The sequence below is a fragment of the Sciurus vulgaris genome (genome assembly GCF_902686455.1).
Source record: "Sciurus vulgaris genome assembly, chromosome: 6".
Taxonomy (NCBI): domain Eukaryota; kingdom Metazoa; phylum Chordata; class Mammalia; order Rodentia; family Sciuridae; genus Sciurus; species Sciurus vulgaris.
Genome location: NC_136466.1, coordinates 6,185,537 through 6,205,761, shown reverse-complemented (window position 1 = coordinate 6,205,761; position 20,225 = coordinate 6,185,537). Strand labels below are relative to the sequence as shown.

Here is a 20,225-nt window from a genome sequence, read left to right as displayed (position 1 = left end):
GCAGCCACCCTCTAGTCCGCCATCTTGAAACCCCCCTCGTAATTTCTTTTGCTATTTTGATATTTTGCTATTCCTCTGTACAGAGTATACTGGTTTTGTATGTTGATTCTGTATCCTATTACTTCATAAATTTGTTCATTATTTCTAACATATTTTGGTGAAGTTTTCAGTTTTTTTTATGTATAAAATGATATCATCTACCTACAGTGATAACTGATCTTCTTTTCTCCAGTTTGGATGCTTCTTATTTCTTTCTCCTAGCCAATTGCTCTGGATGGATCTTACAGTACTGTATTAAAGAAAAGCCATGAGAGGGATCATCTTGTCCTTCTCCTATATTTTAGAGTAAAGCTTTCAAATTTCCACATTCAGTATGATGTTAGTTGAAGGTTTATCTCATATGCCATTGATTATGTTGAAATATGTACTTTTTACCTCTAATTTGTGGAATTTTCTTTTTTGGTCATGAAGAGAAGTTGAGTTTGTCATGTAATTTTTATGTGCCTTTGAAATAATTACATAGCTTTTATCCTTTCTTTTAATGTTATATATCACATTCATTGTGTATTTGTGTATACGTGTTGAACATAATAGTTAATGATATTCCCTGGGAAAGATACCATTTGATCATGATGTACAATATTTTAAATGTGCTCTTGAGTTTTGGTTTGTTAGTATTTTGTTGAGGATTTTTACATCTCTGCAATTTGCATTCCTGTAATTTTATTTCTGGTTTTTTTTTGTGTCCTTTCCTGGATTCAACATTAGAATAATAAACATCTATATTATAATCAAATATTATGACTTCATGTGTCTCCATGTTTGCTTTTTCTGTCCAGCATTAAGTGAGAAAGACTCTGCAGTTCAATTTTCCCAGTCTTACAAGCTGCAACCTTCACAAACTGGCTTCCTGCCCTGATATTCCACTTGAATATGGGGGAAGTCTGGGCAGTTTTGCACATGCCTGTCAGTCTAGTCTAGGGAGGCAGAGGCAGGAAGACCACAAGTTCATGGCCAACCTGGGCAAATAAGCACGGACCTGAGCAACTTAGCAAGACCCTGTCTCAAGAGTACATCTGGTGGGAGGTCCATGCAACTAGGGTAGCTGCTCTTTGCCACAGGACCTCTGGAGGGATCCAAAGCCAAAGAGTGACAGCCATCTTCTAAGTGTTCTGATCAGAAAAAAATTTAAACCAAGATCCAGCAAGAACTTTGTTCAGCTTGGCATGGTTTACCAAAAATATCCAATATCAGCCAAACAAAATGTGGTCTGCCTGTGTATTCTGATGCAATCAATGTGGCTTAGAATTTTGTATAGTCCTTTTGATTGAATTTCTCTGTTCTTTCTATTCATTTATCTTTTTCAAAGGTAGTAATTATATTTTAAATTTTTGTTGTCTTCCAAATTAAATGTTTTCCTTTTAATATTTTGAATTTTGTCTTATTTTACTCAAGATTTTAAGTGTCTTTTTCAAATTATTAAACATTTGCAGCAGTTTTGTGATTTCAGTTATTCTTGCATAATTTTATATTTTCTTTTGTATTTAAACCTAAAGTTTGCTGACTTACAATGTTAACTTCAATTTTTGTTTTCTATTTCTGCTTCGATACCTCATATGTTACATTTGTATTCTATTTCACAAGACTATTACCTGATATTCCCTTTCTCTTTGAGGGAAACCATGTTTACTCTCATGTCTGTGCATTTCTATCCTGCTGTTGCTAACTCTCTTCTCATATTTCCTTCAACGTTTTTATATTTGATTATGATGTTGCCTGAAGTGAAGTATCTTATGCTTTAAAGGAGAACGTTTTTATTCCCAGCCATCAAGGTCTATATTCAGAAATTAGTTTTGAGATGTGTTTTTGCCTCCTGGAACTGCTGTGCGTGGACCTTCCCAGGACAATGGATGGGCTCTGGAACCCTGGGTCTGCTTCGGCTGTCCATCACTTTATGCCTGGGATGAGCCCGGTTGTCTTTATCTTCTACTTTGTCATTAAGCATCCAAACCCACATTTTAAATTTGTCTCTGTGATGTAACGTTTCTTTGAATTGTTCAACCTCCTCTGTTTTTAGTTTTGTAATGGTACGTGCAGTTGAGGTCAGACTGGCAAGAGTGCTTTTTGGCTCTTCTGGCTCTCTTCTGTCTCTGTTTTGTCTTCACAGCTGTCACGGGGAGGGCTGTGCAACAGGCACCCAGTAACCCTGATGCCATGAATAAACAAACTATGTGCCTTGGAACTCTGAGAACATGTAATCACTGAACCATTGATCAGGGTTCATGGGTCATGAATTTAAACTCTCTAGTGAAAGCATTTAAAGGTATAGGAAATTTATTCACTGAAGACAAGGGAAACATTTTATTTTCATTCTTTCAACTTTGCCAAGTCTTGGGACTGGCCACTAAGGACTGTGAGGAACAGTGCCCTGGAGACAGTTTCTTCTCATCTCCTTCTTTCTTTATGGAAAAAAAAAAAACTTGCTGCATGTTTTCTCCCCAGATCTACTGTCTGTGCCCTGCTCATATTTAAATGAGAGTTACTCAAGGACTGAGGAAGGTCCCCAAGACAGGCATGTCTGTAGGTGGCTCTTGGCGGGGACTTTCATTTTGCCCAGCTTCACTGCTGACCTGCTGCCTAGCTGGGTAAGTAGCTTACCTTCTGAGACAGAAAGTAGAAATAAAAATAGAGTAGATAAGACTAGAAAAGGCTCAAAGGGGTAGGATGACTGAGACTTGAAGGGAGTTTAAGTTATGTGCTACTGTGGAGCAGCACGGACTTAACACACACAGATTGTCAACTTCAAGAACACGGAGCTCGCATTGCAGAATTTCCATGCTGTAGCACACACACACACACACACACACACACACGGTCTCACACACACTGTCACACAACCACACACACACACACTGTCACACACACACTCACACTAACACACACACTACTGTTTTTATGACTGTGCAGAAATCTCTTAGCATATTTTATTTACTATGCCTCAACAGTGGATTTAGAAATCCCTCATATTGAGAGTATAAAGTTAGGTCGAGGATTATGCAGTGAAGTATCACTGTCAAGAAATCCTGCTGATTAATTATCACGTTTGGTCAATTTATGAGCTTGGGAGAATCAGAATCAGTCTTAATGAAATCATGACTAGGTAGAACTGAAATACACAGGTTTCTTCATTTAATGAGACTTGAGGTAATTGCCCCGAGTTTCTAGGACCATAAACTGAAAATTCCAGAGGGAGGTATTAGTGCAGGAGATCCTTCCTCAGTACACCAGGTAGTTTGGGGCCATAAACTGGACAATGAGATGTGTGGCTTTTGGAAAATACTAGTGTCAAAGCGACCATTATGTTTCAGAGAAGTGAAAGAGGATTCTCAGTAAAGTACTCTGAAAATTTAATAACAAGTGAGGAATTGCATTCATATTTCATTTTTTAACGTTTCAAAATCCAATTGTTTAAAACTTTAGATGCAGAAAACGAAACTAAAAAACCAGTATGCAAATGTATTAGTAAAAATTTACCTAAATTATCAGCAAAGGCAATGAGTAAAATTCCAATAAAAATGAATTAGGAACTGAAGAAAGAAAGAAAAAAAAAAACCCTTAGGAGAATAAAGAGAGGTAAAGGATATCAAATGTTTTTAATTGGGGTCTTGTGTTGGTCATAGAAAAATCCCAGGCTGAGCACGAACACTATAAAATCAAAGAAACCAAAGACAATTTAATAACAGGCATCAACTCAAGGTAATTCTTACATTATGTAAAGGGTACTGTTAATTTATGCACTATTTAGAAAAATAAAAATATGTGAATTTAAATAAGAATCATAAATATTTTATTTTAGTGAGGAAGAATTACCAGGTGATATCAAATACAAAATAATAGCTTTATGATGAAATGCACCTGACACGCTCACCAGGGTCTGGCTGTCTTAGTTGCTGAATCAGAGAGAGGAGCGCACAGACAGGCATTGGCGTTGTGGTGAGTTAGGCCTCAGATCGCTGCTCCCGGGGAGGCATCCCACATCCTGCAGGGAGGCTCTGTCAACATAAGATCTGAAAGGAGACGGGTCCTTCTCATAAAAAATGGACTCACAGCTAGAACGAAGGGATGGTTCACACAGATATTTTTCTCAGTGTTTCGACAAGAAAAATATAACTAAGAACAATATTCAAAGTAGGATAAAATCATTACACAAATTTTGCTATGTGAAGTACTATGAAGTTCTGAATTGTTCTCAAGGATTGCTACTTATGCAAGTTTTATTCACATGAGGTTGCATGCACAATTATGATACTTGTGGACTGATGATTCTAATCCATATCTGATATCTTTTCTAAACGACAGCTGCATATATTTACATATAGCATGCATTAAAATGTATTTTGAAAATGAGAAATCAAACTTCTGCAGTAAATATTTTATTTATAAGTCATAGTGGGATTAGAGTTGCTTTTATTGCTTCTTTTTATATGACTTTATCATATTTTACAAATATAATTCAATGCAATTTTAAACTAAGTAACCATGCAATATCATTGACCTAGACTTATTGTCATCCTTATGTATGAAGAACCAGAACCTGTGGGTATCATTCCAAAAGTCAAAATCCAGTGGATAACCTGCCGGCTCCTGTCCGAATGCCAGCGGTTCTCTCAGCACTGCACTCTGAGTTGAAGGAGGTAAGCGGTCAGGTGAAACTCCTCCTCCCAGGAACCAGGGAGTAAGGGAGAAAGGGACTTCCTCAGGCCACTCGGTGCGGGGCAGTCCCGGGCGAGGCAGTGGGCTCCACAGCAGAGGAGGAGCTCAGCCGCTGGCCACTTGCGCTCCCCTCTGCCTTCCAGCCCTCCCTGCTGGGCTCTCGGAGCGGCGCCCTGCTCAACCCTGGTTTCTGGTTTCTGCTGCAGCACACAGTCATCCTCTGCTTCTTGCTCCTCCACGGCCACCCTCAGTCATAGTAACTGGCCTTGTTTTCCTTTATGAAGCACATTGTCTGAAGACACCAGACCCTGTGGTCAATTTCTTCATCTATTCACTTATTTCCCCATGGGCTTCACAGCAAAGCACCTGGCTCACGAGGGTCAGTTTCTAATGAACGGAGACAGGTCCCCAGAGTGTTCCACAAGTTTTTACACCATTTGGCCACATTTGAAGCTTAATTTCCAAATGAACAACTCCAATTTCCTTTCACCTAACGGAGGTTTGGTGTCTTGTGCCTCTCACGTTCTTGATTTCTTTTGAAGTTTTCTTCCTTTCTGGGAAGAGAAAAAAAAAAAAAATCAGTATTCTGGTGCCCTGTCTGCTAAGTCCTGTGTCCCAGTGAGTATTATCTAACCAATGTGTCTACCAAAGCTTTTTTACCTTCCCAAGAAGCAATGTTTAAATAATAGCCATTTCATAAACTTCTCACTTGGCTCCCTCTCTCTCTCTCTCTCTCTCTCTCTCTCTCTCTCTCTCTCTCTCTCTCTCTCTTTGATACTGGGGATTGAACCCAGGGGAACTTAGGCACTGAACCACATTCCCAGTCCTTCTTAATTTTTTATTTGGAAACAGGGACTCACCGAGTTGTTTAGGGACTCAGTAAGTTGCTGAGGCTGGCTTTGAACTCATGATCCTCCTGCCTCAGCCTCCTGGGCCACTGAGGTTACAAGCATGTCCACCGTGCCCAACCCAGCTCTATTTTTCAGTGAAGGTAATCTCTTGGTACTTATTCTTCGTGCCCAGATGGCTTTGAGGATCACAATGATGGACACATGCGGGGCAAATTAGTAGTGATGGTGATTTCAGTCCCACCAGTCCGGTGACTGTCAGTGCTTTGTGCTGACAGGCGGCAGGGCTGCTGCCCTGTGTTCCCCCTTCTTCTAGAACAGAATCCTCTGAGGTGGGGGTTGTTGTAGCCACTGATCAGGTAAGAGCGGAGATGGGGTTGCTAGGCTTGTTTCCTTAATTTAAGTTCCTGAAGGCAAAGGAAGTGGGCTCAACTGGTTTGCGCTCTTTAAACATATGTCTTCTGTGCCAAAGTACTTTTTCAGTCACTCAGATGGACGATACACAGTCCAAAGTCTCACTTACTGAAGGTTACACTGAGGGCATGTGACTGTTGGCTCTGGAATACTCTCCGTCCCGTGAATTGCTATTAATATTACCAAATAATGCACAATAATATCCGTTCCTTTTGGAGAAAAACATGTAGATAAATGAAAGCTAACACTTTTTTCAGCTTTTAATTCCCTGTATATAAACATGGCTGAAAGTATAATCTGGAAGGAGCATGTAAATATTCTAAGTGACTGTGTGAGTTTTTCTGCTGGTAATGCTGAGGTTGCAGAGTTTACAGAGCAATTGCAAGACATACTGCAAAACCCCTTTGGTCTAAACAGCAGACATGTATAGGACAGTCATTGCATCCTGTTGTTCAAACCAACAATGCTTGTCCTCTCAAATTAATTCCAGTAGAGCCTTTCTCAAAATTTGTACACAAAATCTTCTTTATCATTATGTGGAACTTGATGCCAAAAACCACAGGAAGAACCAACCAGACGTTCCCAGTTGGCTTCATCCTGCTCGGGATCTCTGAGTGGCCCCAGCTGGAAAGGACTCTCTTCTGGGTTGTGATCTTCTTGTTCACCATGAGCATCCTTGGCAACTCCAGCATCATCCTGCTGTCCTGTGTGGACCCCTGTCTCCACACCCCCATGTACTTCTTCCTTAGCAACCTCTCCTTCTTGGATCTCTGCCTCACCTCAGCCTCTGTGCCCCAGATGCTGGCCCACCTGTGGGGGTCAGACAAGAGCATCACCCACACAGGGTGTGTTATCCAGCTGTGTGTGTTCCTTTGCGTGGGAGCTACAGAAGGTGTGCTGCTGGTGCAGATGGCCATTGACCGCTACGTTGCTGTCTGCCAGCCCCTGCACTACACTGCCCTCATGCACCGTCCACTCTGTTGGAAGCTGGTTTTCTTAGCCTGGCTCTCTGGCCTGATAGTGTCTCTGGTTGAGTCTTCCACCATCTTCCAGCTTCCTTTCTGCCCCCATCACCTCCTGAATGGCTTTCTGTGTGAGGTGCCCATCCTCCTACGCCTGGCCTGTGGAGACACCTCTGTCAATGAGTGGCAGATGACCATCACCACTGTCATCTTCACCATGGTGCCTGTGGGGCTCATCCTGGCTTCCTATGGCTGCATAGCTCAGGCTGTGAGGAACATGAAGTCAGAGGAGGGAAGGAAGAAAGTCACTGCTACCTGCTCTTCCCACCTCCTCGTGGTCTTCATGTTTTATGGGACAGTGGCCATGGTGTACACTGACCCTAAGAGCAACTTTGCTTCAAAGAATGGAAAGTTTTTCACCTTCTTCTACACCGTGGTCACACCCCTGTTGAACCCTCTTGTCTACACACTGAGGAACAAAGAGGTAAAGGATGCTTGGCTGAGACTGATGAGAAAGTGGGTCATCCTATGGAAAAGCAAATAAGGGAGAATTTGAATCCAAAAGGAAGCTCAGTCATGGACAGGCACATGTATTCCTAAAGGGAGTCTCTGAAATATGAGGTGGCTTTAGCTCACACACTGTCAGTTATATCTTATTGTTTACCTCTATGATTTCATAAGTCATCATTTTAACTATATGTACAAAGAAATACCAATGTGTGGCACACAAAAAATGTTCAAATTTTATGTGCTAAGAGAGAACTGAACACGACCTATCTGATTGAATTTTGAGGAATATGTTATTGCTAACACAACATCACAAATATGCACTGAACATTCTGGGAGTTAGAATCCCACCATGACTTATTTACTAGCTGAGAGATGGAAATAGTCTGTGAGGATTCCTTGTGCTTAGTATATGTGAAGCCTTTCATTTTAAATTTGATGTAAGAAAGCTAGCTAGTGCACAAAGAAGTGATTCTGCTTGCATTTTTTGCTATATGTTAAATTAATTAATAGATTCCAATTAAAAAACAGAAGTGTATCCACAGAATATGATAAAAATCTGCTCTAAAATTCCAAGGGTCTGTACTGTTCTTCACCTGTACTGGCCTACCAAATGTTCTGAGCCGTGACACTGGAAGCCACTGTCACTTCAGACACATCTGGATCTGCTGGAGCATGGGGATCAAGTGACTGAGAAGTTTGTGTGGCACTTTGCACTTGTGGCAGAACCTGCTTTGCTTTCCTCCTCACAGAGTCAGAGGCTTCATGGCCACCTGGTGAATGGGCTGAATCAGCTCACCCGTGTAACTAGTAGGTTGTCTTCAAAATTCAGAGGGGACTCCTGGACAGCATGGCTCTTTGCAGTTGTAGAGGAGACCAGATGCAACAACTTATTCTTCATGTGAGAGGGCAACTCTCATGACCCAGACCACCATATCCCTAGCTGTTTCCCTGATGTATAAGACTTCTGAGCTCTCTTGAATTTTATCCAGGCTCTGACCTCCTTGGTTGGTCCATTCAGTGTCCTGTTTTGACCCATTGCAAGTCTTGTAAAGGTGTAGGTGATCAAGGTCACTGCTAAAAATCAAGAATCAATGCTGATATATTGATATGTTTCTGAGTTAGGACACTGAGGGTGACTACTTGGCCTTTCCATCTGAAAGAAGACTGCTTCCGGTGCTCTGTACTAAATTATACCTGGAAAAAGAAAAGGCAGGGTCAATAGCTGTGCACCAGTGACCAGCAAAGTGCTATTTGTTGATGCAACGAATCCATATTTGGCACCCAGTTAAGCTTCTGAGAGTACACAGGCATCCCCCAGATGTCTTCATCAGACAGCAGTGCTGAGTGAGAACGTGGTGGGAATGAGCACTGTGTTCCTCACACGCTTGGTGGTGGCACCCACTCTGCAGCCTCCTGGGAGTCAGGTGTTGTTCCTTTTTCACCAGAGTTGTGTGAGGAAGCAGTTCTGGAGGTGCCGCCTGAAGTTCCCAACAGGTGGTCTTCATACACAGGCCAGGCAGCCAGGGAGGAGTTCCACAGGTTGCTGTGCATGTTGGTCCAGTGCTTTGTTCCAGATCTGTGAGTGCAAGGAGTTGAACGTTAATCCATCACATAATTTCACAACCTCTTATTTCAACTGATTGTCCACACACCGTTTCAGGTCTCCTGAGTTGGTGAGAGTTCAGAGCCTTGCCAGAGAGCCCTGAAAGTTCTGATTATTTTATTTTTCTTAGTGCACAGTCACCCTGGAAGAAGAGTATATCTTTCTTTTTCTTTTCTTTCTTTTTTTCTTGAGCATCCAACGTGAAAACGTGAGTTTTTTCCCGTCTTTATTCCGGGGAGGAGGAATCCTCCTCATCCTCTTCCTCGTCTTCGTCATTGAAGGAGCAGGGCATCTCTCCGCAGGACTCGGAGCAGCGAGAGGCCGCGCTGCTGGACTGGTGACTGTCTGGGGCGAGGAACTGCCCCGTTGCTAAGACCACTTCAGCATCCAAGCACAACCCTGGGTTTACACTTGACTGGGGTAGGGTGGCGCCGGTGGGCAGGTCTAAATTTGAAACTGATTGGGTAGAGTTCAAAAGCAGTCCCTGGTTTAGCCAGGAAGGCCCGGTGGAGATATCTGTGATGTAACCTTCTAAAGCCTTTGGTACCAGTGATTTAGCCAGTTTCAGGTCCTCCAGAGAGCATTTGCCCGACTCCAGACCAAAGGACATTCCCATCCGCTTCAGTACTTTGATGTCATCGTGGATCTCAAAGGTGTTGTCAAAGTTAAAGAGGTATTCAAATTTGTCACTGGATATGCTGCAATCTATGACTGTTTTTCTGCTTGTGTTGATGATTATAAATGGCAGCTGAATCGTGGAGTTCAGAGCTGGAGGGCCCTGGTTTTGCTGTTCATTTTGCCCATTTCTTTGTACTAGGTTTTTGAAAGCAATTTGCTGTAAGAGAAGTTCTTGTAACTGGGCCCGCTTCTGCTTTATACGTTCCATTCACCTCTGCTTTTCTATCTCCAGGTTTTGACATTCCTGAGCAGAATTGGTAGGCAGGCCAATCCACTTGATCTCTTTTTTTTCCTTTGAGATTATGTTCATTGCCATTAACACATTTAAAGCATCATAAACTCTTCACCTAATGTTCTTCTGATCATAAGCCGAATCGGCGGCCAAATGGTTATTTGAATTGGTGAACTCAGAGACCAGTTCATCAGCGACTTCATTATATGATGTTGTACCTTTCCGTTGAACTTTCTCACAAACTTTCATAGAAAAATGCTCAAGCCTTTTCCATTTTTATCTCCTTTTTTGCTTCGTTTACATTTGGGGTCCAACATTCACATTTATTGGTCCTAAGGTTTTTGGTAAAATTTTGTTGGTGAGTTGGCGCTGGAAACTGGAAATGCAACAAATGATATGTTACCTTTTGTTGGACTGAGATTCTGATCTATAAATCCTCTTAGTTCTGTATTTGTGGAAGACAAACCAACATTTTTTGCTGTCATGTCAAACTGTATTCTATTTTAAGATTCTGTAAAGCCATTAAAAAAACCCACAAAAATCAAAAACAATAAACCTTCATCTTCAATTAATTCTTTAAAAGAATTCCTTAATGTCTCTGTGTCTCAATTTCTTTATCTCAAAAATACGCTCCTCCTGCTTCAGGGCCTCCTTCCACCAGGAGTTTTACCTGGTAAAGTCTTCTTTCAAATCTCTTCTCAAATGTCACTTCCTCAGAGAAATCATCCTTCTTCCCCTCCCCAGATGAGGCCAGAAGTCTCTACTTATCACTCTCTATGATCTCCTTTCACAGTACACATCAGGTTGTCATGATGTAATTATCTGTATGACTGTCAGATTGTGGTCCATCTGGCCGCTCGGGTGCACAGGACCAGGCAGCCACGCGAGCCGGCCAGGCAGAGCCTCAGGCACGTCTTCTGGCGCCGCCGCTTCTCTGGCTCCCACACTTGGCAGCAGTCGGGGAAATCCGTGGCCTGCCGAGCCGAGGCCCGGGAGTTCAAGGCCCTGACCATGCGCGCGCCCTCAAGCCTCCCCAAAGAGAAAGGGTCAGGGCGCGCCCCGGGTGCCAGGCAGCGACGGCTGCACCGCCGAGGTCGCTGCCGACTCAAGAGTATTTCTTTCTGAGAGGCAGGGCAACCATTAACAGCTCCTGTACAGCTTTGGCAGGGCAGCAGTGGCCTTTCCCAGTGGAACACAATCTCTGATTCACTAGGGATTGAAGTTTGCATATTGGTTCAAGTGAAGAATGTGCTGTGAAGCTGTGGCTCTCCGGTTTCATAGATCCATGAAGACTCGTTCACTCAGTTGGAACTCATGATTGAAATTGGTACTGATGGGTGGATCCTAACACAAGGACAGCAGGAGCCAACCCAAAGACAAGACAGAGATTCTGAGGTCAATGTGGGTCATGCCCAGTGTGTCAGTGAAGGTGGGCTTGCTGACACAGCCTCCTGCTCCCTGCAGTGAGGCTGCCATCGAGGTGTGTGAAGCAGGAGGCCTGGGCGCTGATGGTGCTTCTCCTACTGTGGCCATGAACTTGGCCACATGTTTCTGAAAGACACATGGAAAGTGGAACAGGGGATCCTTCCAGGGAGATGTCCACATCCACCGTTCAAGATGGCAATCATTCTTTTTTAACTTGCTCCTAGTTAACCCCAAAGAGAAGGGATACAAATGAAGTGAATGGATGTTAAACAATAAGGAGTTTGGATATGATGGTTTGAACCTTCTTGACAATGATGAACACTAGGCACAGTAAGAGACCTCACTTTTAGAAGAGTCTGCAGAGGAACATGGACTTTGGGTCCACTGGGAAAGAGCCTTTATCAATTGTTATTAGGTAGTGTGTCAGTGAGATCCCCAAAGGGTGCCCTGTAGACTCCTCCTTCACAATTAAACCTAATCAATCACCCTCGAAATGACTGGAGGCTACCCAGGTGGGAGAACTCAGGCACAGTAAAGACCTCATGGAGCCAGTGTTTACTCCCATCCAGAGGGAAGCTTTACTTGGACCCTGACACTCCAGGTGGGCACCATCCAGCTTGCTGAGGTTGCCCTTTATGGTTCTTTAGCTGAGTGTTCTGTGCTTTTCCTAGCTCTTTGCTTTTCCGTGCTTCTGTTTAAGACTCTGGATGCGTGACAGCATTCTTACAAGTTGGAGCTCTTCTTCGCCATCACTCTTCTCCTGTTCTTAGTGCTCCTACTTCCTCCATGAAAAAGACAATATGTGGCTTCATTTGACTTAGAATCTGCTGAGAACTGTCAATCAAATGTTGTGCTTGTCCTTATTTCTCTTTGAGTGCCACCAAGATCCATGTGTTACTAAGATTTAGTGGTGAATTCTTTTTTCATAAGTAACTCCATTCGAACTTGAAACAGCATTTTAGATAAAAATACCACAAATGGAAGTGACCACAATTCTGTAAGTCCTACTAAGTGAAAGTCTGCCGCATCTATTTCCTGACACTCCAACACTTGACACAGTTCTGTTGGAGTAGAGGATCCAACACTTGACACGGTTCTGTTGATCATCCTCCCTCTTGGGGGCCACAGGCATGCCATGTCTACATGTGTAGTTGCTTTAATATTAATAATCAATATATCATTAGAAACTTATTGCAAAAACATTGGGAAGGTTTTACTGTATTGGGACACAAAATAGTGCACAATAAAAATTTAGCAGTAATACATAGATAAAATATATAAAAATAATTGTAGCTATGCTCAAGTTAAAAGGAGCCTGTGATTGCTTTGGTATAATAATTTCTAAATGTAGATGGATAAAGAAGCATTCCTCTGAGCTTGGATGAGGTGTTTAGCCTTTGTTGCTTTCCTAGTTTTAATAATTGATTCTAGAGATACTTTACATAATAAAAATATTTAGGTTAGTCATAAATATAATTTGTATTTTTCCTATATTTAGTCTAATTCGTTGAGAATCAGAATAAGATTGTAGTTTACCATCATATGAAATGGAATAGACTAAATATTAACTATAAGTTGATTTCTTTGCCCTTTAATAATAGTAAAAATTTTTCCTGTTAAACAGTGGGGTTCATAGTGGGGGTGGTTTCTCAGAAAATCTAGTGACGTGTTTGTTCTGAAGGTTGAAGGCTGGCAGATCATGGTGCCCTCAGTTTAGCTGGGAGACAAGGTTGTTTTAGTTTAGCTGGGAGATGAGGTTGTTTTAATCTAGCTGGGAAATAAGGTTGTTTTGGTCTGGGCTGTCATACAGAGGGGATGTGTACTTTGAGAAGAAGCATAGATTATACTTTTGAAGGTTTTTCTTATTTTAAACTAACCATAAAATGATATAATCATTACTAAAGAAAAATATTTATAAAAAGGCTGGAAGAAAAATAAAGATTCAGATTCAGCCTCAGAACACTTGGTGTCTCTGTGCTGTTTCTCCACCGCCTCCCATCCACCTAGGACCCCCGACCCCTGCTAGGGCTGGACCCCGGCCAGAGCCAGAATAGATTTTGACTGCTGAAATAACAAGGGGGTACTTTGTACACCCTAGTCACTTATTCAGATTTTCACAAAAACTGAGTTTTGGGAGAGACTGTGGATGTAGAAATTTCAAATCTTCCATCTGATAACCTCGTGGTAAACTCATTAGTTTTGGTTTTCTGCTTAGCTCTGGTTCTGCTTACTGATCTTTCTACTGTAAGTCTTTCCACCTAATAAAACTCCAGCTCTGAGAAGGGAGGTTCAAACTGTGTTATCACACAATCCCAAGGAGGTATTTTTCCAAAAATAAATTATTTGCATTCCTACAGGGACTGGTATGTGATCCCAGCCCCTGAGCGAATGTGGTTCCTGTTCCTAGGCCAGGCGGGGGATTCCTTGATGGCTTCTTACATTCACATAAACCCTGTAGTCATCCAGGACTGAAACTGGCAATTCATTTTCCACTCTAATCATAAGCAATGTGACTCAGGGAGGAGGAAAAGCTCAGTCCCAGTTTAAAAACCAACAGTTTAACTTCTGAAAGGAAGTTCTCCTCCTTGGCTTATATCCTAAGTCCTATTCAATTCCAGGTTTAATTAGGGCTTGCTAAGTTAGCAAAAAAAGCTACATGCCATGATTCAGAGTTCTGATGCTCCCAACAGTAAACCTTATACCCTGAGGAGTAGACAGAGCTGGACTCGTGCTCATTTGACAGAGCAAACTCTGGATATGGCATCAAACTCCTAGGATGGAAGAACATCTGTCTTAGGGGGAATCTTCTAGTTACATCCTACAGAAGTCCATGGTCTTCCATGCTATTGCATTGGATCAATATCTTGAAATCAGGGGATGAGTACTTTTTCTCACAGGAAATGCACTTCTGTTGGTACATTAGAGAAGGGACTTGTGCACTTTGACTTGAGCATGGTTAGCTGCTGGATCAGGTGGAAACACACCACAAACTCTGATACTTTTCTGTTGGCATGTGTCTCCATTTTCTAAAATGTTGAAAAACTCAGTTGTCATTCATAATATCAAAAAAATTAAAAGAATATCTAAGACTTCGAATTGACTTTGATGTAAATATTGATCTGCACAGATGATTCAGCAAATCCTGGTGCATATCTGAATTGACCTCTTCTATCCCTGGGTATTTTCTACACTCTTGCTTTGTACACTAGATGCACTAACACAATTTGGGCTCCTGTAAGTCCTTACTCAGAAAACGGAACTGGAACACCAGAGTAAACTTGAACATTTGCTCAGGAAACTCATTTGATTCAGTAAGTCAGGCCCAGTGACCTCACCTGCTGTCAGCCTGCCTAGGAACTGGCTTGTGAAGTCATGCTGCTGAGACTTGCCCCTGCACCCAAGATCCCAACCAGGACCTGCGCCTCTGGGGTCCCCAGTCACAGGCTTCACACGGCCAATTTCACCAAGGTGCCAGATGTTTTTGATCATTCTTTTTTTTTTTTTTTTTTCTTATAATTCTAACCATGGGTATTTTGTAGTTACTCTTTATAAAGTTAAGAAAGTGTCCTTTTCTTACTACTTTTCTGAAAATTTTTATCATGAATGGGCATTGAATTTTTTAAATTTTTTATTCTTTTAATTTCCTTTGTTCTAGTTAGTTGTACAAGTAAGTAGAATGCATTTCTATATTTTGATAGATCATACGTGAATGGAGTATAATCTCACTTTTTCACTCTGTTTTAAAACATTTAAATGTAGGTTCCCCCAAATTCATACTCTTAGTAAATCCTTCCATATCCATTTCTGTGAAGGTGATATTGTTCCTTGATGCAGAGAATTTTTAATATATTGTATATATATATATAATTGTAGATGGACACAATACATATATTTTATTTATTTATTTTTATGTGGTGATGAGAATTGAACCCAATGCTTCACACATGCTAGGCAAGTACTCTACCACTGAGCTTAGAGCTACAGCCTGTTGCAGAGAATTTAATAAAGAAACTTGATCATATTGACTACCTGCTGGCTTGTGAATTAAGACAGCATGTGTGTTAAAGAATGGTAAATAGATAATGAATCAGTAAGCGGCCATTCTTATTAGATGTATAGTAATGCAAGTCTATTTGCAATGACTCTAAAAGAATTTTAAAGGAGGCACAGTGGCAAATGCTGTTTTTTTCTTTGTTTATAGTACCTGCGAAGGAGAGAGGAACATCAACGAGTAAAAATCACTTCATAAAGGTTAGTTTGAAAGTGAAGATCATTTCATCAACATTGTTCATTTTATTATCAGATTTAACCTGTACATTAACTGAAGCAGTGAGGGATGAGCTGCTGAATGTACCTCAGGCAACTCTGATGTAGACATGATGTGTATGCACAAATAGTTCATTCTCTTACATTCATGTGACCAGGCTGGAATATGGTGTGCAGCTACTGAAACTGGAACTCGTGTTTCATGACGTGCTCCATTTAGTGTGTTAAACTGAATAATTTTTCATATTTTCATATTCTTTAATGTGTTCTGAGTAATTTGGTGATCCCAGAAAGATCTCAGTTAAATATGGAACCACCAGCTGAAAATAGATTAAAATCATCCCTGATTTTATATGTGAAAGAAATATCTGAATACTCAGCTGCTGCTCCAATTGATTTTTTATTTTAACCTGATTCTTTCTTTCTTTCTTTCTTTCTTTCTTTCTTTCTTTCTTTCTTTCTTTCTTTCTTTCTTTCTTTCTTTCTTTCTTTCTTTCTTTCTTTCTTCTCCCTCTCTCTCTTTCTCTCCTTCCTTCCTTCCTTCCTTCCTTCCTTCCTTCCTTCCTTCCTTCCTTCCTTCCTTCCTTCCTTCCTTCCTTCCTTCCTTCCTTCCTTCTTTCTTTCTTTCTTTCTACCATGGGGAAGAGATGTGCATTCTTTCAGATCACATGTGGGATTCCATAAATCTTTGTACCAATATTTAATTATTTGCATCTCCTTTGCCACCAGCTTTTTTAGTATAAAACATCTTCAAAAACAAGTTAAACATCCAACAACTTTCATCAAGATGGACACCTTTCAGTAGGACTGGTTTTGCAATTTAATTTCTTTCTAACTTCATACATTAAATTTAAACATAATTTACTTGGCCACCTCATCTCATGAAAAACTTTGGACACCACTCAATAGATTCAATGAGCTTTAGTTGTAGAGGAAATGCATGTCAAGGTGGAGTGTGCAGAACTCACTGGGGTTCTCTCAAGGTCCTTCTGCTCTAGCAGGGCACATGGAGCAGTCAGAACCAGCAGCCATGGGACACAGTTGGTGGATGGGCTTGGGTTCTGGGTTGGATCCTGTGACAGCAGGTCAAGGCTTCCTGCATCAGCCAGCGCTGGGGAGCTCACTGGATCCTAAAGCAAGCATTACCTTGTCTGCAAACATTAAGAAATGCATTTATTCATTAATTATGAATGTTTAGGCTTTTGTATTTTCCTAGGGAATAAATATATTTATATTTTTTGTCCACTGTTTAGTTGCTGGTGAACAAAACTCTTCTCAGAATTTGGAATTTGATGCATTGAATGATTTGTATGAACTCTTTTGTTCTTATTTTGCTATATTAGATTTCCTAGATAAGTTGGCAGTGAGTATATGCCAGTTGCAATTAATGATTTGCAGAGCAAATGCCAGTGAGGACAAGAAAGAAAGAAATCAACTGTGTAAAAGGTTAAAAGACTGCCACAGTTTGTGAGGGGAGAAGTACAGAGGTTTACCTTATGATGTCCAGAGTGAGTGGACAGTTGACATGGGTGAGACTCTGAGGCCAGGCAATTGCAGTCCATCTCCTCATCTTTATCAGACATGACACATTTCTTAAATATTACAAATTAAATGAGTGGGAGGAAAACTGTCAGAAAACTGACCTTCAACTCAGCCCTGAGGTTGGGTCCCTGGCACAGGGTCACTAATGGATGTAATAGAAGGTAGGCCACCAATGTGGCTGAGGAAGGCAGGTGCTCTTTCCCAGTGGGCGGATTTGAATGTCAGGATGCAGGGTGCCATAACCACGGCCCTCTGTTCACTTCACAGACAAGGAGATACTTCTTTTTCCATGTTCTGGATGGAGAAGATTATTACTGTTATTCTCTCTATAATTTTGGTGATAACTGCCTTAGGATTTGATTTTTGCTTATTTCCAATGTAATTAAATTGACACAGATGTGTACCACAGACTTTCCACATGTACTTCACTCATCACCAAATAAGATCAATGAATGAGATCAAATGAGGTGAGTGCAGGTGCTCTCCATGTTTGCTTTGTGAAGTTTCCCTCTGTGACACTATGAAATAGAGCTATTGCAAACAGTGTGGTGAATCATATACATATACAATTTTAAAATATTTCAGCAAATATGTAAATTATATTCATTCATTAGAAGATGCATTTGCTAACATTATACATTTTATGAAGGATAAATAGAAATGTTGTTGTAAATAAAAAAAATATTTCATAAGATCAAGTATCCAGGACCAAACAGGTGACATTAGAGAAGGCAGTGTGACCTGCAAAGCACAGCTATGAGGAGCATTGTACCTAATTAAGGACCTGAATCAGTGAAATGAGGATAATGCTGAAACCCATCCTTATCATTTCTCTGAGAGCAACTGTCTTCTCATGACTCTCCTCACAGCTTCCTTTACCTGTTTGTTCCTGAGACTGTAGATGAGAGGATTCAAGAAGGGAGGAACCATGGTGTAAAAGGCAGAGAGTGTCAAGTCCTGGAGTGTGTCAAAGTTTGCTGAAGGTCTCAGGCACACACCTGTGCTGGAGCTGAGGAAGATGGACACCACGAGGATGTGAGGGGTGCAGGTGGAGAAGGCCTTCCCTGGGGCTCTGTTGGGAGATTTCAGCACAGTGGAAAATATGCGAATGTATGATATGGTAATAAAAACGAAACAACCACCACAGACCACCACAGAAGACAAAACAATAAGGACCTTGTTAATGGTGGTGTCAGAGCAGGAGAGCCTCAGTAGAGAGGGGACATCACAGAAGAAAGGGTGGACCATGTTTGACTGGCAGAAGGACAGCCGGAATGTATTCCCAGTGTGCACACCTGCATACACCACACCACTGAGCAGGGAAGCCAGGGTCATGTGAACACAAAACTGAGGGTTCATGATGATGGGGTACTGGAGGGGCTGGCAGATGGCCACATAGCAGTCCCAGGCCATGATGGAGAGAAAAAGAAGTTCAACACATGCACAAAAAATGACCAAGAAGATCTGGGTTGCACATCCAGTCCCTGAAATGGTCCTGTTGCCAGTGAGGGAGTTGACACAGGCATTGAGGACAGTGACAGAAATGAAGCACATGTCCAAGATGGACAGGTTCCTGCGGAAGAAGTACATGGGTGTGTGCAGGTTCTGGTCAGCAGTGGTGACAGTGACGATGAGCAGGTTTCCTAACAAAGTACTCAGATAGGTCAGTAGGAATACTGTGAAATAGAGGAAACTCATATTCCAGCCATCAGGAGAGCCCAGGAGGAGAAATTCCGTTACCATGGTGGAATTTGCCATGTTCTAGAAATTCTGGTTGACTGGGAATATAAAGAGGTGAAAGGGGAAGCAAAGAGTGATTAATGCAATTACTGTACATATCACATCCAGTGGTTTTTGTACTTTGCAGTTACTTTTCTGGCAGAGGAAAGGTCACTCTTTGTTTTCTGATTTTTTAAGTGTTTCTAAGTAGATTGCACCTCCCAGTGCAGATGAAGAGGTCTGTAGCCCTTGTCCCTGGGAATGACCTGCAGGCAGGTCCTCAGCTCCTCCATCATGCCTCCATTGACCTCCAGAGGCTGCCATGCAGAGCATTTCCATGGTTGCTCACCTCCTCTCCTGCAGGGCCACTGGTCTTAAGGTGCATTCTTCAATGCTCTGTAATTTAGTTACCTTCATTCTCTTCCATAAATCACAAATGAAAACAATGTTTTAACACTCTCTCCAGTATTAGTGATTTTTTTACTCAAATGACATTTGATTGCTTTTTATCTCAGATAATTTTCCTTATTCATTTTGACTCCTTTCATTATATTCTCAATGGCATCATAACCTTTTAAAGGCATGTTGACTCGATATCCTAAAAGTAAGGTTGTGTTCATAATTGCAACACTTATAAAGAGCTCAGACCAGCTCAATCTCTAGTCACCTACATCATCATTTCCTCTTCTCTCTGCAAAGCAGCTTCTCCTCAGGACCTTGTCATGTTAATCACACTCTTTCTTAAAGAGTGACCTTCTTGCTGAGTCTGTCCGGGTTCCCCAGGAAATGTGTTTGCCCCACATGGCCAGGGGTTGGTGGCCCTACTCAGGCAAGTTTCTTTTAATTTCACAGTCATGGTGAAGTTCAAGGGATCCCGTCCAGTCTGCCTGTCATCTGTGTCTGGTCCCCATCTCAGCTCTTCCCTGACACAAAGCTGAAGCTCACTCCTGAGTGACCTCCTCTTCAGAGCTGACAGACGTGCCTTTGTCTACTAGACAAATGATGAGAATGCACTGGACCTGAGAGGTGGCTCAAATGCACTCTTCCTCTGAAAACTTATTCGTAATTTCTAATTCATTCTTCCACTTTTGTATTTTGATTAAATATTGACATATTATACTAAATTGCAGCTAATATGTGTGTTTATCATCCCCACAACACTGTGCACATCTTTGAATTTTTGACCATGTGATATTCATCATTTTACATGTTTAGTAGCAATTACCTGACTTTCTGCAGAGTAATTAATAAATAAAAATATTGTAACATTATTGACTAACTACTAATGTGGACTGACTTTATTCTACTAATTT

The 20,225-nt window shown here is 41.4% G+C and overlaps 2 protein-coding genes and 1 pseudogene across 3 annotated transcripts; 1 reads left to right on the top strand and 2 right to left on the bottom strand.

The window, feature by feature from the left end:
* Positions 1-6,521: 6,521 nt before the first annotated feature.
* On the top strand, positions 6,522-7,481 carry LOC306663500 (olfactory receptor 2H1-like; the record flags this gene model as incomplete). Its single annotated transcript, XM_079143817.1, has 1 exon — positions 6,522-7,481. One exon carries the CDS (start codon positions 6,522-6,524, stop codon positions 7,479-7,481), a length of 960 nt encoding a protein of 319 aa, XP_078999943.1.
* Positions 7,482-9,244: 1,763 nt separating this feature from the next.
* LOC306663282 (transcription factor Dp-2-like) lies at positions 9,245-10,278 on the bottom strand (annotated as a pseudogene). Its single transcript has one exon. The product of its transcript is annotated as a transcription factor Dp-2-like (transcript).
* A 7,740-nt stretch (positions 10,279-18,018) lies between these two features.
* LOC306663499 (olfactory receptor 14C36-like) lies at positions 18,019-18,951 on the bottom strand (the record flags this gene model as incomplete). The annotated part of the gene is made up of 1 exon (XM_079143816.1): positions 18,019-18,951. One exon carries the CDS (start codon positions 18,949-18,951, stop codon positions 18,019-18,021), a length of 933 nt encoding a protein of 310 aa, XP_078999942.1.
* Positions 18,952-20,225: the final 1,274 nt, after the last annotated feature.